Source organism: Nymphaea colorata, chromosome 6 (genome assembly GCF_008831285.2).
Source record: "Nymphaea colorata isolate Beijing-Zhang1983 chromosome 6, ASM883128v2, whole genome shotgun sequence".
Lineage (NCBI taxonomy): Eukaryota > Viridiplantae > Streptophyta > Magnoliopsida > Nymphaeales > Nymphaeaceae > Nymphaea > Nymphaea colorata.
In genome coordinates this window covers 5,661,131-5,676,186 of record NC_045143.1, presented here as the reverse complement: position 1 = coordinate 5,676,186, position 15,056 = coordinate 5,661,131, and the positions used below count along the sequence as shown (strand labels likewise).

Below are 15,056 nucleotides of genomic sequence, written 5' to 3'. Positions count from 1 at the left end.
ATGAGAACCTCACAAAATATATGTTTATTTTTATATTGTTGTTTTGAAATATTTGATCGAGTACTTGTACAAGTGTCTCTAAAAAGGTTGCAAGTGTCTCTAAAAAGATTGAATTCAATCCTTTTAGAGACACTTGTACAAGTAACCGATCTCTAAGCATTAAACATTCTTAGCTACCTAGGTCTTAATCTATTTGCATTCTGTAATTTAGTCCTCCCACCTCTCCTTCAATACAAATGTTTTAAAGAATGACAAGTAATAAATTAGCATTATGAATGTCATCGGATTGGATTGGAATTAGATCCTTTATCACATCTGATTGATTGACTGAATGCTCTCTTATTTGAATTTGAAAAGGTTATACCATATCTAAATCTTATGTTTAGATCCAAAATGTGATCCAACTGACTTCTATTTCCACACTGACGTTTAAGTATATCAAATTAGATCTGAATAATATGTTAATGTCTTTCAAAAAGAATAGATATTGAATATGGGATTCTGATTCTGACTTCAACTTCTGATCTGATTGGATACTCCACTTTATCGGATCCGTTTCCAGCGGGGCCAAATACTTACGACCAACATTTCTGGTGCAACCAGCAATCCAATGGGAAACCCTAAACCTAGCCCCATCTCTCTCCAAACAGAGGCATGAAGGAAGCCCTAAACCTTGACCTTCCTTGTCATAAATCTCCCTACAACAATCATTTAATCTTCACAATCCTGATTCTCTTTGGTTGTCGATGGCGAACTCCCGGAGCTGGAGCATCTATGGCAACTCGGAAATTGCACAGCGCTACGAGATCCTGGAGAGGGTCGGCTACGGCGCTTACGCCGACGTTTACCGAGCAAAGCGCCGGGACGACGGCCTCCCTGTCGCCCTGAAGGAGGTCCATGACTATCAGAGCGCCTACCGTGAGATCGAGGCACTCCAGCTCCTCCGATCCTCGTCGCCGAACGTCGTCACTCTACATGAGTTCTTCTGGAATGACGACGATGACGCTGTCCTTGTCCTTGAGTACCTCCCGACGGACCTGGCCACCGTCATCGACGAGGCTAAGAGGAGAGTAGGTGAGGGTGGAGAGGGGATACCTGTAGGGGAGATCAAGCGGTGGATGCTTCAGATTTTCGAAGGGGTTGCGGCGTGTCACGGGAATTTGGTTGTCCATCGGGATCTCAAGCCTGCGAATCTGTTGATTTCTGCTGACGGGATTTTGAAATTGGCGGATTTCGGCCAGGTATTGGGATCAAATTTTGCAAGTGTTTATGTTTGTTCAGTTTTTGCTTCATAATGTGGATAACTATAATCATAAAGCCGCTTTCAAAATGACCATTTCGGAGGAGACGCTATTTTGAAGGTGCATTCTTCCTGATAGATTCTTGTTCGTCCGTGCAAATCCACCAATTAAAGTCAAGTAGGATTATTTCTTCAGTTATTGTGAATTAGGCGAATAGTTTTGGTATGCATAATCATATTTGAATTATAGCATTGAATCTGTTGCTTTTTTTTTTCTGATTGATGTTACTACTTCGTCCGAAGGTTCCGCCTGCCATGAAAGAAAGCACCAGCTAATGCTTGAATCGATCACCAAATTGAAATCTGAGGCTCAATTGACGCGAACATTTTCCTCATTATTTCCAGGATACTGGTCCTCGTCCATATCACAAAATTATAGTTCAGTTTTTTCCTTGGTGAGTTGCTGAATTATATATTACCATCGTGATGCTTTTCCAGAGCTGTAATTCTAGCTTCGACCATCTTATTTAGGCCCACGAATGTTTATATGCGATTCTAGATGGTAAAATATGTACCAGTAAAAACAAGCGGGCGTGATATTTTGGAAGGTCTCGAGGCTTCTGCCTGGGGAGCAGTCTTGAGAAGCTGACATTTTTCGGGGAACTAATGGACTAGAGGAGACCAAATTTTATTGTGCCTCTGGTTTCACGAGTTGTCTTAATCCACTATTCAGGCTATGTAACTTTTTAGTTTACATTAGGTCACCGGTCTTTGTAGATATTAACTTGTGTTGGTACTTCTACCCTTCAAATGAATCCATGGATATCTAACATGTTATTAAGCGTTTCTCAAATTCGTATGTTTGTACAATGTAGAAATAGGTCTGTATCTTCCGTTGATTCTTGCTTCGTCTTTTGATTTACATATAATTACCAGTCTTTGCAAATGGTGACTTTGAACATATTGGTACTTTTACCCTTCGTATTAGCATGTTACTCCATGTATCATATCTGGTAGATATCTCCTAAGCCTTTTCTCAAAATATGTTTGAGCAATGTTAGAAATAAGTCAGATCCTACCATTTCAACCTGCCTTTGTCTTTTGACGCATTGTATTTGTTAAACTTCAGTTTACATTGGGAAGATCGTATTTCCATACTTCACGAGGAGTCCCTCTAGTTTTTGCTCGTTTTGCCGTCTCAGTTAAGAACTAAGATAAAAGGGTGATATTAAGTTCCTGACTTGATGTCAAGAGCTGGCTTCATCAACTTTGTTGGTAATCTGTTTGTCACGTCTTGGTGTTGCAATATTAAGTAATCATTTAGATTCCCTTTAGCGTGTGGTGATGGAACTTTCCATTAAGGAAAGTTCTACATTGTTGGTTATTGAACCGGTGTTTGTTTTTGGTTTTTTTAATATATAATTATTTGGTTTTTAGGATCGCATGTTTCCCCCAATGTTGACATATCCAACTGCAGCAAGGATCATATTTATGCTAGAAATTTCACATTTTAGATTCAGAGGTGTGAAATGTGGTTAGTGTTGGTTTGCCAGTCGAGGATACTCCAGCAGCCTGGATTTTTGCCAGGGGATGACAACCCAAATTGGGCTGAGGGCGAAGACACGGGAGAGCAGGCCATGATGCCTCAAAGGAACATTGGCAGTGCGGAGGAGAACAGATCGCAGGAGCAGGCTTCAGTGGGTTGGTTGAATAACGTCCATGACCCTGTGACTTTCTCTGAACTAAATCAGGAAGATAGCGAGGATGGTCTGCATAAAACCGACAACTTGGTCAACATGCAAGATACAGGATCTTCTTTCATCAGTTCTGTTGCTGGTGACTATTCCAACAACCTTTTGCACAGCCCATGCCATGACAGTGAGAATGACATGGGTGACAATGAACAAGGCCTGACTTCTTGCGTTGGAACTAGGTGGTACAGGGCTCCTGAGTTACTCTATGGTTCAACAAATTATGGTCTTGAAATTGATTTGTGGTCCGTTGGTTGCATATTTTCTGAGCTTCTTGCTTTGGAACCTTTGTTCCAAGGAACAGCAGATATTGATCAGCTGGCTAAGATAATCAATGTATTGGGTAACATAAATGAACAAACGTGGCCAGGTTGTTCATCTCTTCCAGACTATGGTAAAATTTCCTTCAAGGATATCCAAGTTCCACTGGGTCTAAAAGCTTGCCTGCCTAACCGTTCTCAATCTGAAGTTTCTCTAGTCGAGAGGCTCGTTCGCTGTGACCCTATGGCAAGAGCTACTGCTTTAGAATTAATGGATGATAACTATTTCAATGAAGAACCATTGGCTGTTCCAGTAAGCAAATTGAAGGTGCCATCTACGCGCAGCACACAGGAGAGCTCAGCAGCAGATTGGGATGACCAAGCCTGGAAAAAATTGGGTGCCGACTCAGATTTCGAGGACTTAGGTGACATGGACTTCGTTCAGACTGATAAAGGCTTCTCTATCCGGTTCTCATGAGATTTTCCACCACTGATATGCTCCATTGTCAGAACTTGTGAATAAATTAATTAAAAAAAAATACTTTAAACAAAAATACTTTACATGAGCCCAAGTAGTGTGGCTGTCATGATCTACCGATGTTCCTTGACCGTTTGCTAGTCGCCGAACATTGTTTACAGCTTACTTTGGCAGCAGAGAGAGCTTGCTGGAAGAGGCATGTGAAGATATTGTATTCTGCTTGTTTTTGCTTCATAACTTTTGAAAGTGGTGTCGCATTAAATGATTCCCCAGAGAGGCTGTATTTTGCTTAATTTATACTCGGTTCAGATAATTATGTTATTCTGAGGTTGCTATTTGTGCTCTTCGTGGTGACTGGTGCATATTAGAGTACATTTTAAAGCTTTACTTGCAAAAATTAAACTTCACGATGGTAAATCGTCCACACAAATATTTCAGGAAATTTCAAGTTTCCTTTCTGTTTCAGCCTTTCAGGCCAGAGATGAACCCGAGGAAAATGGCTTGAAAATTCAATAAGTCTTTTGCTGTTAACCGAGCAGCTTATTATGAATGGCTTCCCCGAATTTCCTCTTGGGATATAAGAATCATCATTTAGAGCGCGCTAAAATATGTTATCATGTAATTGTGCGAAAGAGGACAAAGACCGCTGAAAGGCAGAGATCACACACATACACACAATTAATTCCTATTTGCTATGATACAATTCCTGGGCAGAACATCAAAATATTGCACCATCCGGCAAAGAAAAAGGGATACCAGTGCTTTGAGCATGGTGCATTCGCCATGACTACGTTAGCCACAAATTTTTTGTTAAAAACTTTTTCTCATTTCTTAGAAGTTTATAAAACTCTGCGCTATTCTCTTTTTTTAATTTCCAAAACCAACGAATTCATGCATTGACATCATCGAGGCTTCTCAAGGGAAATCAATCAAGTGCCAGTTCATTTGATGTTCATGTGGAACCAGGAGGTTGCATAAGTTCGTCGAGTTGCTATGTGTTGGAATATTCAAAAAGCGGGCAGACCTGGTTCTGGCAGTTTAAGAAAAGGAAATTGAAAACAGAATATTGTCTGGAGAATACGCCTACAAAGAAGAAAAGACGGCATATTTTGAAGGAAGTGCAGACATAACTATTTTTCCAAAATTTTAAAAGGAACCGGACCTTGAAACCTTCATGAGAGTAACAGGTGTAGGTCATATCCCCCAGATGAGCTTACGAAAAGAGTGGTGCCAAAGATATCCGAACCATGACTATCGGTCAGACAGCCAGGACACATCTCACTACACCAACACCTTTTAAGTCTACAAATCCATTGTCTACTTATTGGCAATTGAGGGTACTACCTACTGTTGCCTTCAACATACCAAAAATTTATTAAAATAAAAAGATAAGGAACCAATGATTCGATTCCGAGGCGCACTTGGAACTTTTATGCATTACAACGAAACAACAGTGGAAATGGACTTGCAAAACTCTTGCACAAAGATCTTAAGCAAGTCAAACTATCCATCGGCTCCTTACAAAGGTAACAGCTGAATAGCCTTGAACTTTCACAAGTACATACAAGCTTTGACAACATCAACGAAGAAAGATACAAAGAAAAGAAAACCAACAATTGACGGTAGAGGAAAAAAATTTCCTGTACTAGCCAAAGTTTTCCTACATATCTTGTTCCTTTTTTTGCCAAAGTATCGTAACAATCACCACACCAATGATGTAACTTTAAATGTATGGTCATGCCATTTTCAACAAATACAGAACCTGTGTACAACCCACATGATGAAACCAGCTCTCGAGCAACAGACCAGATGTTTCACCCTCTCTTTATATTCAACAAGCGATATACATACCTTTATTGACGCACTAATGGTAACTGAACTTTCCGAGGCTTTAAATTACAAGATTCTGAGGTTTTTGAAATTATATTGATATTCCCCGTTCACCAGGAGCCCCATTCTTTAGTATGTTGTTGTGCTGTTGCAGCAATTCAATTGACAACCTTTGTTTCTGATAGCATTAGACTTCCATATGGTATCACAAACCCACAACTGAGCCGTTACCTTGGCGCTCAGAAACTTGCCAGCAACAACTGTCCGAAGCCCAAAGATAGTCCAATACTCTTTACCGTAGCTTTGGATCGGTTTTCACTAAAATCTAATGGAACACATGCGACATGACTCAGCAGCATATTAGATATTTGCTTTTATTGCAGCAAGCTTCACAGTTTTTTGTCGCTTCCAATATCTGTTCCTTGTCGGAGACAACTTTCCAAATTTTTGAAATTCAGGCTGAACAATAGAACTGCCATCTTCTTCCTCGTACATGCTGATCTCAGCAGGATTTCTATTCAGAGTGCAAATCTCCATCATGGAGTCACTTGCCCCAAATTGAGGCTTTGCATCCTTCTCACCACATATTTCAATTGCACGGAAAGGGGACAACTGATCCCTTTTCTGGGAATGCCTGGAGATGTTTACGGGATCCCAAGAACACTGAGCCTTCTTATCAAAGCAATGGAATGGTGTACATTTATGAGACCCCGAACAGCATTCCTGATCACATTCCGGAGGGCTAGGATAAGACATCACTTTGTGCATCATAAGAGAAACCTTGGAGGAAAAGTGACCCATAGAACAAAAGGGCATTTTGCGATTGTCAGGGTCCAGAGGTCTGTCCTTCTGCAACGAGCATGCACCACTGACATCAGTAAGTGGACTCAGTAGCCTGCCTACGCTTCTTAATGGAAAATTAAGATCACAGCCTTCTGGCGTCATTGGATGCAGAGAAGTCTCACTAATATTGTTTACATAACCCACTGGAACAACAGATACATTTGATTGATTATTGTGGAAAGACAGAGATTTATTCATGAGGCATGCATTGCTTTCATCACAGGACTTGTCCAACGCACTAGATAGTGTGTCCCTGTTCACTAACCTCAGTAAATTCACAGCTGAGATAGCCTCATTCTTGTAAAGATCTGAGACAAGCATGTCTTTTGGATGATAATCAACTTCATTATTCCCCCAAGAAAATGGATAGATTTTTTCAGGGGTTTTCGAGACAACCATCTCCTTCCTGTTTTGGTAGGGGGCAGCTCTCGAGTTCATTCCTTTCGTGTCAAGAATCCCAGGATCAATCATCTTTCCACTTCCTTTTGCAATAACAACTGGCTCTAGATAATCTGAATCTCTGCTACAGCAATGAGATTCAAATTTAATCGTCTGGGTAGTCTGCATTCCCACAGGTGACTTATGCATTGACATTGAAGACTGCATTGGAGCTAAGTGAAGCATGTCATATTCTTGTGCAGGCTGTATGGAAGCTGGGAACCATCTGCATCCTGTTGCCTTTTTGTTCCAACCAGATTCTTGTATAAAGTTCTGCATGTAATGATCACTAACAGGAAAACATGGTTCACTAGAAAGGTCAGTGGTAGAAGGAGGCAGTTTCCTTTTGCATGCACTCATATGATCCGTCCTGTTTATAACAGAACTCAAGCCCATTTGATCACTTTCAATTTCAGTTGCTTTTCTTACGCATGTGAACACATTCTCTCTTGTATCAGTAAACATTTTATCTCTTGCATTAGTATATTCTAGATTTTGACTGAAAGAGACATCCTCATCTAACAAAGATGCAACATCATTTTCGAGGACAGCAGTAATGTCCATTATGCTTGGAGCCCTCTTTGAACAGGTATCTATCAACTGATTCATGCTTTTATGTTCAGCAGCATGAAAAAGGCGTCTCTCATGCTGGTTTTTTGCCATAAGTTCCACAATGTCCATTGGAATTTCATCAATAGTAGTTTCTGAGTCCTTTTGCTCATCTCCAGGAATTTCAGTAGCACAATTATTTGACTTCTCGTGGACTTCTAGACACCCTTGAACTTTGGTTTTCTCCTCATATTTGTTTGAAGATGAACACAATGAATCCTGGAATAGAGAAGTCAGTTGTCCACTATTAAACAGTAACTTTTTCAGTGAGCAAACAAGAAGCCATTTCTTATTCAAGTATGCATTACAAATAATTGCAAAGTGGGGATGACTACCTTAAAATAAATATTTTGACACACTAAAAAAGTAAGAGATAGATAATGATGAACTACTGTGAAACTTTCATCTATCTAACAAGGAAACCAGAGCATAAACTTCAAAGTTTGACAGGCACACTTCATATAATCATGTGAGCCATAGAATAAAACCCATAACAACACCTATCCTAAAGGAAGCTTTTTAGATATCATTTTCCACATTCAAGGTAACCAACACATGACGAGGACTCTATGACAGTTGATCTACTATAACAGTGCAAAGTTCAAAAATCTACCAAGATTCTAAACGTTTAACAAGCATATAAAATTGCATAAGAGTACAATCATCTTTATCAAACATACCACAAAATACTTTTCTCTTAGAAATATGTCAATGCCACATGGATGATTAAGTTATCAACATGTGTACAGACTTCCCACAACTTTCGCAGACATAGTGGAACCTAAACAAGAACAATTGAGACTTTGTTCCTAAGCTCATCAATCTTTCAATAATACAAAATTTTATCGGTGAATGTTTCTGCAATTTGTATTTTGAGATTTATTACATAAAGGTCACTAGTTAAAATAGTTTGAAATTGTTGTTCAAGGATTTGCACCAAAGACAACTACACATCACTGATATCTATATGATAATAGATATTATACTACAGCATGCTCATTGAGTGCAGTTACTCCCATGTTGCCCTATCCGTAATTGTGATGGTGCAGAAATGAAAAGGCATTGCATTTATCAATCTCCATAATAGATTATACATCATTACAATTCTCACCCTTCATAAGCTTAGTAGTTTTCTCTTTTTAGGCATTTTCAGGACTGAATGGTCAAACAAGGATCCAATTGTCTATATTTCTAGGTTGGCACCAAGTGCATGAACTGCAACATGTCAATACTTGTAGAAGCTCTTTTATGTATCCACGAACCAATATCTGTTTCTAAATGTCACAGGAAGCATTTCTAAGTTTTGTGACTAACCTAAATTTATATCACCACCTCTTAACATTGTCTTGTAAAATCCCATGCAAATGTTCAATACATACATGTAGCAATTACACAACTGACTATTGGATCACATCCTACATGAGTATTCATTAACAAATATCACCCTAGTGTCTATCTTTTAAGGTAGTACCAAACAAGCGTGCGAAGAAAGAAAGTATGTTGATCCCTAAAACGTGTTGGAGAGACTGCCAACCGTTGATCGGCATAAATAGTAGTTGAACCAGTGGCAGTGGATCTTGAAGGACCCTGATGATCATAATAAAAGCAAAAGTATACAAGACATTGAAGCCAAATCTTAATTGATGTAGACCATAAAACTGCAGAGTTGTGAACTATTAGTAATACCTGGGACGAACCAACTGTGGAATCAGAAACCTTAATGTGGCTTGCCGCCTTGTTATTCATCTCATTGGACTCTGTAAATTCTTCATGTGGTTCCACATGGCTTTTAGTAGGAGAACCCTCAGAAGATGTTTTCACCGGAATAATCCTTTCCTTGAGGCTTCCCATGGCTGCAATTCTCTTTGAAACAGAAGCTCTTTCCATCGCTGCCAACATATCACATTCGTTTATAATATCCGATAGCAGCCGTGTTTTTTGAGTTCTCCTACATGCAGTTACGTCCAAACAAAATTGGTCATTGGAATGCCGACTTCCGCAATTTTCCACACTCGGATGCCCTTGCATTTGATGGACTACATTATGCGGACTGAAAATTTTGCTTTCCTCCAGGCAATAATCATCTCCAGAAGAATCACAATCACTTGAACCCAAGTTCAGGTAGCAGATCTCAGCCACTACAGAACCTGATCCAGCATCCTGATCATCTTTGCGTCCAGAACACGAAATAATATCACGATGCTTGTTATGATCTATGTCTAGTTTCACATTCTTCTTCCCTTTACCTGGGACATTCTTCCTGTTCAACTCTAAATTCTTTTCCTGATCACAACCACAATTAATGTGACCTAAAGATTTTCGAATGTCTGATTCAAAATTACTATTTTTATCAAAACCTCTACTTGAAAATTCTTGAACAGCCAGTTTAGATGATAGGTTGTTTTCCAACTTCCTGTCTGGCACAGGCTTGCCCTGGCCAAGTTCATCTTGTTTCCTATCAACCAATCTTTTTGCAACCTTTTTTCTGGACTTCTCTTTTCTTTCCAATGCTTTAAGACCTAAAGCATTTGTGAATTCTTCATGCCTTGTCTCAGTAGCTTCCTGACCTTCAGCATTAGCAAAGCAATCTGAGAGATGAACACTCTCAATTGCAGTAGCAGCAGTAGTTGATGATACAAAGCTCTCCAATTTTTTTTCACTAACACAATGCTCTTGACCTTCATCTTTTCTTATTCCACTTGTGATACTTATGGGTAGTAAACTTTTGCAGCCACTCTCATAGTTAGAAGCCCTTGAATATTCTTCTCTGCTATCAACAGAAACATGTTCAATTTTTAGTTCAATGTGCATTGCGCAGGCTTTTACATTGTAGTCACAAGTGCCTTCAAGGATATCTCCTTTTGGGTCATCCAGACAAATGCCAGTGCATCCTGAACACTTTTGGCAACACCACTGCTTAAACTTTGGAACAGATAGAGGGGGTAGTCTTTCAGTTTCTTTATCAAGATTATCCTTATTATCATATATAGAAAAAGGCCAACAAATCTTCCTGTTCAATCTGCGAATTTCTCCAACATATCCACTGCTCATAAATGGCAAATAATTAGAAGAGACCATAACTATAATATGGTTGTACATGCAACAGACATAAATTACATCATGACATTAATGGGAAGAATGTATCCATTGTTGATTATATGCTCGTAACAGAACTTAAATAAGCAGAAATCTAATTATGAGACATAAGATATAATCAAGCCTTAAGGTATAAAAGTATGATAACAATAAAAGTTCTATAAAGCAGGAAGCAAGAACCTCATATGGAGCATTTAATAAGCAAACTGTCGTCCTTCTTAAAATTTCACAATATAGGTGGAAAATGTATCTCATTATTGAAGATTTATCCCACAACCTAATTGAGGTAGACGACATAGTTCTATTAGAAACTTCAACAATCACATTAATGCATTGGCCTCTAGGGAAAAATTCAATGCTCTTCTTAAGAAGTTGATGTCCTTTGAAGAGTGTTGACCAGAATAAGCAACCAAGTTTCAGACATGCTCAACTTTCCAGCTCCTGAAGCACTTCAAAAGTTTTTCAGCTTCCCTTGCTTTTAATTTCACATGCTTCACACACTGCTTCCAGTCTTAGTCCCATTTTTCTTCCAAGCAATTTTACCTCCAATTAAAAATTTTATGTGGTGGTTGCTGATTGGACTTTTATACATTGTACCGACTTCTGATCTTATTCAGGTTGGAACTTTGTCCACATGTGCCTTTATGATGCTCCAAAAGGAACTATGAAGTAGTAACTTATGTGATTATCTTTAAGAAAATGTATTTCACCTTTATCGAGTTTTTTTATTGCTAAAGTAATTTCATTTGTGCTTTCTAGCTCCTTAGAACTTTTCTATCTAAAAAATAATGTACCATTGCTTCTTACCCTACTTCAGTATTTTAAATAGTCAATTTCAATTGGTTGCTTTGCATCATCTATGCTGCATCATCACACGGAATGTTACTATAGGTGTGCACCATGGAATAAGCTTACAAAAGCTAATAAAATGACATGGCATTTGCTTTACCAAACAGTAATAATTGCAAAGAGGAATTTGCTACAAAAAACTTCCAAAAGGGTAAAATATATATAAGGTATACTTGACAAAATGAGATCATTAGTTTGGGTTAACGGCATTCTTCTTGTTCCCTAGCAAAGAAAAAGCTATTCCTCTTCTTACTGTGGCCATCCTTTTGGGACAACCTTTGTTCTACATAGGCTTTCGATGGTCATAATTCCTATGCAAACCTTTGTTGATAGCCTGTGCACTGAGGGTGGCATCAAAAGGGCATGTTAACAAGCCTACCAAAACAAGATAAAGAAAATCAGGCATCCGTAGGATGGCATCTGCTTCAGTGCTAATCGACGTCTTGAACAAGCTACTCAGCTTTTACAACTTACCGGTTGGACTTCTCTAGCTCACATGCATGTGGACTGGCAAAGAGTGTTTAGGGGTTAATACATGTAGCTGTAAACCTATTTAATCTTTGTAATCTCTTATTGCACATGCACATATACAAGAATGGAACTCAATGTATCCCATCAACCTTTTTCTCTCTTTTGTTGGTAGTTTCCATACGTCCTGTTCATCCCTTTAACAAAACTATCAACAAACATAATTTTTTATTTCGAATACTTTTTTTTTTTGCCAATAATAATAAAGATATATGGCAATAAATCTAAACATTCTGTTCTAGTTTCGCAATTTGCTATAGACAGTTCTCAAGAACTATCTATGGAAGGCATTGTATGCTCATAACATAATGATGGATTTTTGCTTCCTTCCTTTCATTATTTTCTCACTGAAAGTTAAGGGAGCAGTCTTCTAGCATCTACCATTGCACATGCTACACAGGCTATAAGCCCGTAAGCTACTACGTGACAATCAAATGATTTGGTTCACATGTGTCAAACAATCTCAATTCAAAGGAAAATGTTAACACGGGCAATAAGTTCAATTTTTTCCAGCAAGGAAAGGGCAATAACAGGCATTATAAATATAAATTTGGAAGGGCATAGCTGATACTAATAAATTTTCAAGACATCAACACAATGAAGTCATTGCTAGTTTTGCCATTTAAGAGACTCTAAGGTTCACTTCCAAACATGCCGTATTTGAAACCTAAACTTGCTTCAGTCCAAACACGACCCTTGATAAAGCTTTGTGGTCCTGGACGCTTAATGGTAACACATAAAATTCTGGCTGAAAAACAGCAAGAGTATTGGAGCGGGTTATTAGTCCATATGCGAATTCTACTAAAACTCATGCCTCATCTAAGATGAAATTAAGGAATGTGGTTGATCGTGCCTTTTAACACCCAAGGTACACTTCTGCTGCTACCAGCCCATGAATCTAACAAAAATCATATGGATTTCCTCAATGTTCAGTACTAGCTATGGAAAAGTTGGCATCTCTAATGGCAGTCATGCCTGCATCTCTAGTGGCAGTATACCTTTCGAGGACTGCTTTTTTTTTTCTTTTTTTGTATTCCATCCAGAAGGGCGTAAGAACCAGAATGCCTGCATCTCTAGTGGCAGTATACCTTTCGAGGAGTCAACTCTGCTTTTTTTTTTCTTTTTTTGTATTCCATCCAGAAGGGCGTAAGAACCAGAGACAGCTATGGCTACCTTTTCTTCTATCGGCAGACAGTGATTCAGCTTAAAAGCTCATTCGTATGCAAGAAGTTCAACTACCACTGAGCGATCAAGCTTCAAAAGGAATAGATATTGAACGAGAGCAAAAGCACATGGCCAAAAAAATATGCCTCCAAAATATAAAATGCTCTGAATTGTCAGGTGGGACATAGAAGAAAAAACTCGTGTAGCAGCAAGATAGCGTATGCAAACCAACCGGAAAAACAAAAAACGAATGACCAAAACAGACATAGCAACTAGTAAGCCAACATATACGTATGAATAGTAACAACTATGGATGAACTTATACACGTTGGGTCCTTCACAAAGCTGAGAAGCAAGACCACAAAAAACCATGAAAATCACCAATATCATATCCGCGATAAAAGAAAGACTTGCCACCTTCCCTCGTTTTCCAGTTGTAACCAACCCCAAAAAGGACTCACCGAATGGAGAAATGCCGGCATCCATCGGACGAGTTGCTCTGATCCGATCCCAGAATCATAGTTCTTTTCGATCCAAGGTGATGGTCAACAGATTTAATGCCAAATGCTTCCCTACCACCGTCCAGAAAGGGCGTCCCCTCCATGAAACAGAGAGATTGGAGCCCCAGAAGCTACGGAAAAGAAAAGACGCTACCAACTCTCTGTTTCTGCAGGGGCAACGATGGCAACGAATCATCTCCAGAGAGACTAGAACTCCGAAAGCAACGAAAGGGAAGAATAAACGTTACCAACTCCCTGTCTCTCTGGGGCCGTCGATGGCAACGAATCATCTCAATTAAGAAATCAAGAGATATCCCAAAAGACGACCAAAGAAATGACTTTTGACTCGATGCCTCCTCGACTGAAAATCTTCCTCACCGAATCCAATCCAGCAAAACCCTAATAATCAGAGGAAGGTGGCCTGAAAGGAAACCACAGAAAGAAACATGCCAACGCCTCAATTTTCATCGTTGGCCAAAAGACCACCAGAAATTATCCTGACCAGGGAAATAAACACCGTTCAAACGAGGGAGAGGTGAGATGGCATGTGATCCTCCCTCGTCCCCAACAAGACACCCCACTGCCTTCATAATTTAATCGGTTGCCAAAAGTACGATTTCGACCAGAGAATTTTAACGTTCTTCATATTATCTGTAAAATATCGTTCAAAAGAATGGAGGGTTTTGTAACATCGTTGAATGGAGCGTTTAACATCCACAGGCGGAAGATTTGGACGTGGCAGGGCAAACTTCCAGCATCCTCGTCCAATGACTGAGGCTTCTTGAGATACCAATGACTGAGGCTTCTTGAGATATATATATATATATATATATATATATATATATATATATAATGAATTTATCTGGTCATCCAGATATCCTTGAAATCTCTCCAACACGCAACCTGATGTGTACATGTACAAATTTAGCTCCTATATGTCCATATACGTGGGAATTTTGGATTCATTTGGCCATTCATCCAGCCCCTCATTATATGGAGTACGATGTATTGTCGGGCTGCATGCTTTTAAGGAATCAAATGGATGAATCATGAATGATATAGTTTTTAGTCACAGAATGCACTATTTACAAACAGTTTTGAGCATCACAAAAATTTTTTTTTTAAAAAAAAAAGATCATCAGGCTTAGCCGGCTGGCTGATATAGTGAAATTGAAATAAGCCGGCCATCATTCATACGCCAGATGACCTTTTTTTTATATTTTATGATGCTAAAAACTTGTCTTGCCGTTAACTGTGTGCCCGAATAGAGAGCTCCACTGGTTTAGATTGAAGGAGAGGTGCAAATGCAAACCCAGGATCTCTTGTTTCTTTTCCGGTGGAAACACCAACAAACAGGTATGACCTCTGAGTCGCTACCCTCCTGCTACCCCCGTCTCCCTCTTTGGTTCATTGTTTCTCTCTCTCTCTCTCTCTACTCGCTGCCGTCGTTGAATTCTGGTAGTTGGTTTT

At 39.2% G+C, this 15,056-nt stretch overlaps 2 protein-coding genes across 3 annotated transcripts; one reads left to right on the top strand and one right to left on the bottom strand.

Annotated features, from left to right (window-relative positions):
* Window positions 1-604: 604 nt before the first annotated feature.
* On the top strand, window positions 605-4,075 carry LOC116256745 (cyclin-dependent kinase F-1). The gene is made up of 2 exons (XM_031633213.2): window positions 605-1,241; window positions 2,794-4,075. The coding sequence occupies exons 1-2, from the start codon at window positions 747-749 to the stop codon at window positions 3,727-3,729; spliced, it is 1,431 nt and encodes a 476-aa protein (XP_031489073.1). The 5' UTR covers window positions 605-746; the 3' UTR covers window positions 3,730-4,075.
* A 1,110-nt stretch (window positions 4,076-5,185) lies between these two features.
* LOC116255754 (uncharacterized) lies at window positions 5,186-14,352 on the bottom strand. Of its 2 annotated transcripts, XM_031631718.2 has the most exons (4): window positions 13,835-14,352; window positions 13,548-13,753; window positions 9,136-10,492; window positions 5,186-7,668 (listed from the first exon to the last, which is right to left on the bottom strand). In XM_031631718.2, exons 2-4 carry the CDS (start codon window positions 13,688-13,690, stop codon window positions 5,920-5,922), a joined length of 3,249 nt encoding a protein of 1,082 aa, XP_031487578.1. In that variant the 5' UTR covers window positions 13,691-13,753; window positions 13,835-14,352; the 3' UTR covers window positions 5,186-5,919. The 2 variants fall into 2 exon arrangements, with proteins under 2 accessions (XP_031487578.1, XP_049934262.1); XM_050078305.1 differs by having other exon boundaries at window positions 13,548-14,352.
* Window positions 14,353-15,056: the final 704 nt, after the last annotated feature.

What these genes read in the sequence shown, in the direction of transcription:
- LOC116256745 (XM_031633213.2), top strand. Translation starts at nt 747, where the DNA reads ATGGCGAACTCCCGGAGCTGGAGCATCTATGGCAACTCGGAAATTGCA. An exon ending in AATTGGCGGATTTCGGCCAG is followed by an intron (nt 1,242 to 2,793) that starts GTATTGGGATCA and finishes TTGGTTTGCCAG; the next exon opens with TCGAGGATACTCCAGCAGCC.
- LOC116255754 (XM_050078305.1), bottom strand. Translation starts at nt 13,690, where the DNA reads ATGGAGGGGACGCCCTTTCTGGACGGTGGTAGGGAAGCATTTGGCATT. An exon ending in TGCCGGCATTTCTCCATTCG is followed by an intron (nt 10,493 to 13,547) that starts GTGAGTCCTTTT and finishes ATTTATGAGCAG; the next exon opens with TGGATATGTTGGAGAAATTC. An exon ending in CCACAGTTGGTTCGTCCCAG is followed by an intron (nt 7,669 to 9,135) that starts GTATTACTAATA and finishes TCTCTATTCCAG; the next exon opens with GATTCATTGTGTTCATCTTC.